The sequence below is a fragment of the Papaver somniferum genome, chromosome 7 (genome assembly GCF_003573695.1).
Source record: "Papaver somniferum cultivar HN1 chromosome 7, ASM357369v1, whole genome shotgun sequence".
NCBI classification, from domain to species: domain Eukaryota; kingdom Viridiplantae; phylum Streptophyta; class Magnoliopsida; order Ranunculales; family Papaveraceae; genus Papaver; species Papaver somniferum.
In genome coordinates, this window is record NC_039364.1 from 28,421,619 (window position 1) to 28,425,433 (window position 3,815).

General features: G+C 34.3%; 1 protein-coding gene across 1 annotated transcript; it reads left to right on the forward strand.

Annotated features, from left to right (window-relative positions):
* The first annotated feature begins 1,206 nt into the window (after window positions 1–1,206).
* On the forward strand, window positions 1,207–3,470 carry LOC113292989. The gene is made up of 3 exons (XM_026541779.1): window positions 1,207–1,607; window positions 2,669–3,086; window positions 3,217–3,470. The coding sequence occupies exons 1-3, from the start codon at window positions 1,281–1,283 to the stop codon at window positions 3,234–3,236; spliced, it is 765 nt and encodes a 254-aa protein (XP_026397564.1). The 5' UTR covers window positions 1,207–1,280; the 3' UTR covers window positions 3,237–3,470.
* The last annotated feature ends 345 nt before the right edge of the window (window positions 3,471–3,815 follow it).

Below are 3,815 nucleotides of genomic sequence, written 5' to 3' on the forward strand. Positions count from 1 at the left end.
GACTTCCCAATCATGCTTAAAACGGAAAGGTGAATATCACTCTGCTTGATTGTATTTGTTTCTTTTTTCAATATTTGTTTTGACAAAAAAAAAATACAACTTAGCTCAGCAATTAGCATATGCAGCTGTTTTGGCAGCCACCATCATACACGCTTTGAGGCGCCTACAAAGAGAGTGAGAAAGGGAATATGCATTGTCCTAGCTATAGCAAGGACTACCAAGCAGCTTCCAACCGCAGGCAAAATCATAGGAGAAAATAGCGATTCTCTGTCTTCGTTTGCCTCCCCTTGCAATTATTTCCACGTTCACGCAGATGACAAGTTCATAAAACATAATAAAATCACCCGCATGTGGACTAGTCAAACAGCTTAATTTGAAAGAATATCGAGTCACAAATATATAAAAATTCATCCTCACATGCATGCTCGGTATTTTCTCTTCTCTCGGTATAGGTATAGTCATTAGCACGAAACTGTTAATCTATGCGACCACATAGAAGATTTATATATGGGCTATTCTTGAAAACTGCGTACACTGCCAGACTCAGATCTAAGCTTGTTGTTTTATCAGAAGAGAAAACCAGTGTCCAGATTAAATAATGCTCCTCAACTTCCATGGCACATGTTTGTAGAGGGTGTCAGGGTGGCGCTCAGCCGGTCATGACTCATCAAAGTTAATCCTATAATTGAGTCTTTATGACTAGAAAAGTTTATCACTTTCTTGTCTCTAAATTGCATGATTTTTTTTTCTTTTTCTGATCATCAGCGTATAAAAGAGGATCATGCGAACATGCTAATATGTGACCGTGTTTCTCCACTTCGAGTATAATAGAATTTAATCTTATATGTAACATGTTCTGCATTTCAGGCATAGACAGGCCCTTCACATGACTGCCAAATTGCGTATTTGTAATTATATGGCCATTACTCTCTTAATAAAAGATTAATTTAGAGCTAAACCGCAACAAACACCTACCCAATGCTTAGTTGTCTGATTATATTAGAAAAGATTGAATCTAAATCTAATTGGCTTCATATGCTCTTAAAAATCATAAAGCCAGTGGACAGGAATCTTATGAAATCAGAGACAACACAGACAGATCACTCAGTTATTCCTGTCCTTTGACTCCTACTAACCATGTCCTGCCTAATTAATTAATTAATTATGCTAATTAGCATCATAATCTCATCACTATCAACATCTATATAATGATTTACTAACTCAATTCATATTTTTATTTTTCTGAGTTGCAAAGGTCTAAAAATTTCAGTTTCTGAATTATGGGGCACATTAGTAAGATGGATCATCATCATCACCATCATCAGCATCAAGTTGTAACAGTGGTAGCTGGGCAGCATCATGGTATTGCGAATAAACAGGTATTACCAATATGTGATGCGATTACCACTAGTAGTGTTATCATTGATGAAGAGAAGGATCATGATGGGAAGGTGATCAAGAGTAGTAGTAATGGTGGTGATGCTACTAGCAAGGTTAAAGCAATGACAAGAATGAAAATGGAATTGTTGAGATGGGCAGCAGTTGCTAAGCAACAAACAGAGAAAGGATCTACTTCGTCTGGAAAAACATCATTCATCAGTCGAAAGGTATGCACTGAATTATTAATGTGTTCTCCTTACTTTTCCTTGCACCATGTACATGTAGATCAGTAGATCATGAGATCTCTTTGGACCTAAGGGTTATTTTCTTCTTTAATTATCCGACGCCTAACAGACTCGATATACCTCATTCTAGCAGTCACGAATTAATGTTAGATGTAGCAGGACCCAAGTTCTGCCAAAAAAAAAAAAAATCTGCCCCAAACATTTTCTTCCAATAGGTGTCACTAACCCAAATTCTAGATCTGAAAATGGTGAACTATTTTGGGAAGGTTCTTTTGGGAATGCGAGGGCATACACAAAAGTCAGGTGTAAATTAAAGTTACACTTCTTAAGGAAAATTTAGCGGCAAATCTTAGGAGTAACAAGCATTTTTGAATAATAATTATCTCCATCTTTGTAATTGTTAACGTTTCACGGAGATAAAAATGAAAAATATGTACTAGGGTTCACTTTAGACGATGTTTTTGGGTTATTTTTTTGTTTCACAATATACTCGAAAGTTTTCATATTTTTCCACAAAACTATTACTAACACATTTACATTTGTTTGAAATTATAAGTTTATTTTTAAATGCTTAAAGACTTTTCTCAAAGACATAATATCTCTCCCTATTTCTTAATCTGCGTGAAAATTCTAAAACCATTATCTATAATGAAACGAATGAAGAAAATGTTTATGTTTGTTCCCTGAGTAAAGTACTTTATTGGCTTTTTGAAACAAGAACATAGAAAGAGATATCTAATAAATACAAACACAATTACCAGTTTTCATAGCATATAATTTTTCCCACCATGGAAAGTTCTGTCTCTGTTCTAACTCTAGCTCTTTCACAAAGATATCAATATTTGTTAAGCAGTTTTCCTAATTAAATCTGATGTTGCGTAACAAATCTTGTATAAATTATTTGGTGGATTAAGTATGTTGGATGACAAATTTTATAGCACACGAATCCTTGTCGTGTTTTCGTATATTGTATGGGTGTTTATTACATCTTGCAGTGGTTAATTTTTGACAACACCATTGTGATTGTTGTGTTGGAAATGAAGGTGGCTTACTTCCGTAACAGGGGAAATAACACGATTAAAGCACTAAGAAATATTGGGAGCGATGATCGTGAAGATGTTGGTAGCTTAAGCTCTCCTAAAATTAGTTTCAAATGGGATGTAGTAAGCAGTTGTTCAACTACTAATTCTGTATCAGCTTATTCCACAATGTCTCTACCAATTACTTCCAATATCAAATCCAAATATCATCATCGCCACGATATCAAAACCACATATAAGTCGTCCTCATCTTCCTCACCATCCAACTTTATAATTGCTACTCCTACTCCTGCTGCAGTTCCTGACAATCATCATCATAAAGATGACTTTGTTTCGACTGCCTCTTCCCCAGCATCGTCCCAATATAATAACAGTCAGCGCACTTCTAGATTTGGAAGTTGGATCACCACAGATGATGAGTGTAAGATATATATAACTCATCTAGCTCATTTACTCAAGTTTTTAAATTAAGATTTGAGTGCTGATGAATTTCGAACTTAAATTTTGGTATCATCGCCTAACGATTTTGCCACTATGTTTTTTAATTGCAGTCTTGGTGTTGGAGTTGTGATGCTGAAGAGTAAACTGAAGAAGAGATAAGCTGATGGAGTATTTGGAAGTTGATCGTGTGGATTTTTAAATGAAAGGGTCGATTAAGAGCATTAACATTTGATCCATAAGTAGGATTTTAAGAACTTTATTCATTTGATCATCCTTTAAATATGTTTTAAGAGAAAAAAGAAGAGAAATGGTGCAATTGTAATTAATTTGAATAATTTTAACTGTTACTGGTATGGCTTCTAGATGGTCAAGGATCACGGTTGACAACTTTTTAGCCAAAAATTTTAAAACTGGTAAAAACGTTGTCAAAAACAATGGGGTTGTTTGGTAACCATATGAACTCATAATCAATTATCTATCCCATAATCCATTATATGAATTGATTATTCCTTTTTAACAAGATTGATTTGGGTTTTTTCTTCTAATATTCTCTAAACTATCAATAGAGAGACAAAAAAACAATAGCGGATTAAAAAATATATCCTAGTTCTTCGTTCTTTTCTCTCCTCTTTGAGGGCGTTTTTCTAAACTCTAGATGGTATAAACATTAAGAAAAAATTTATTCTAAATAAAACTTTGTTATCTATGT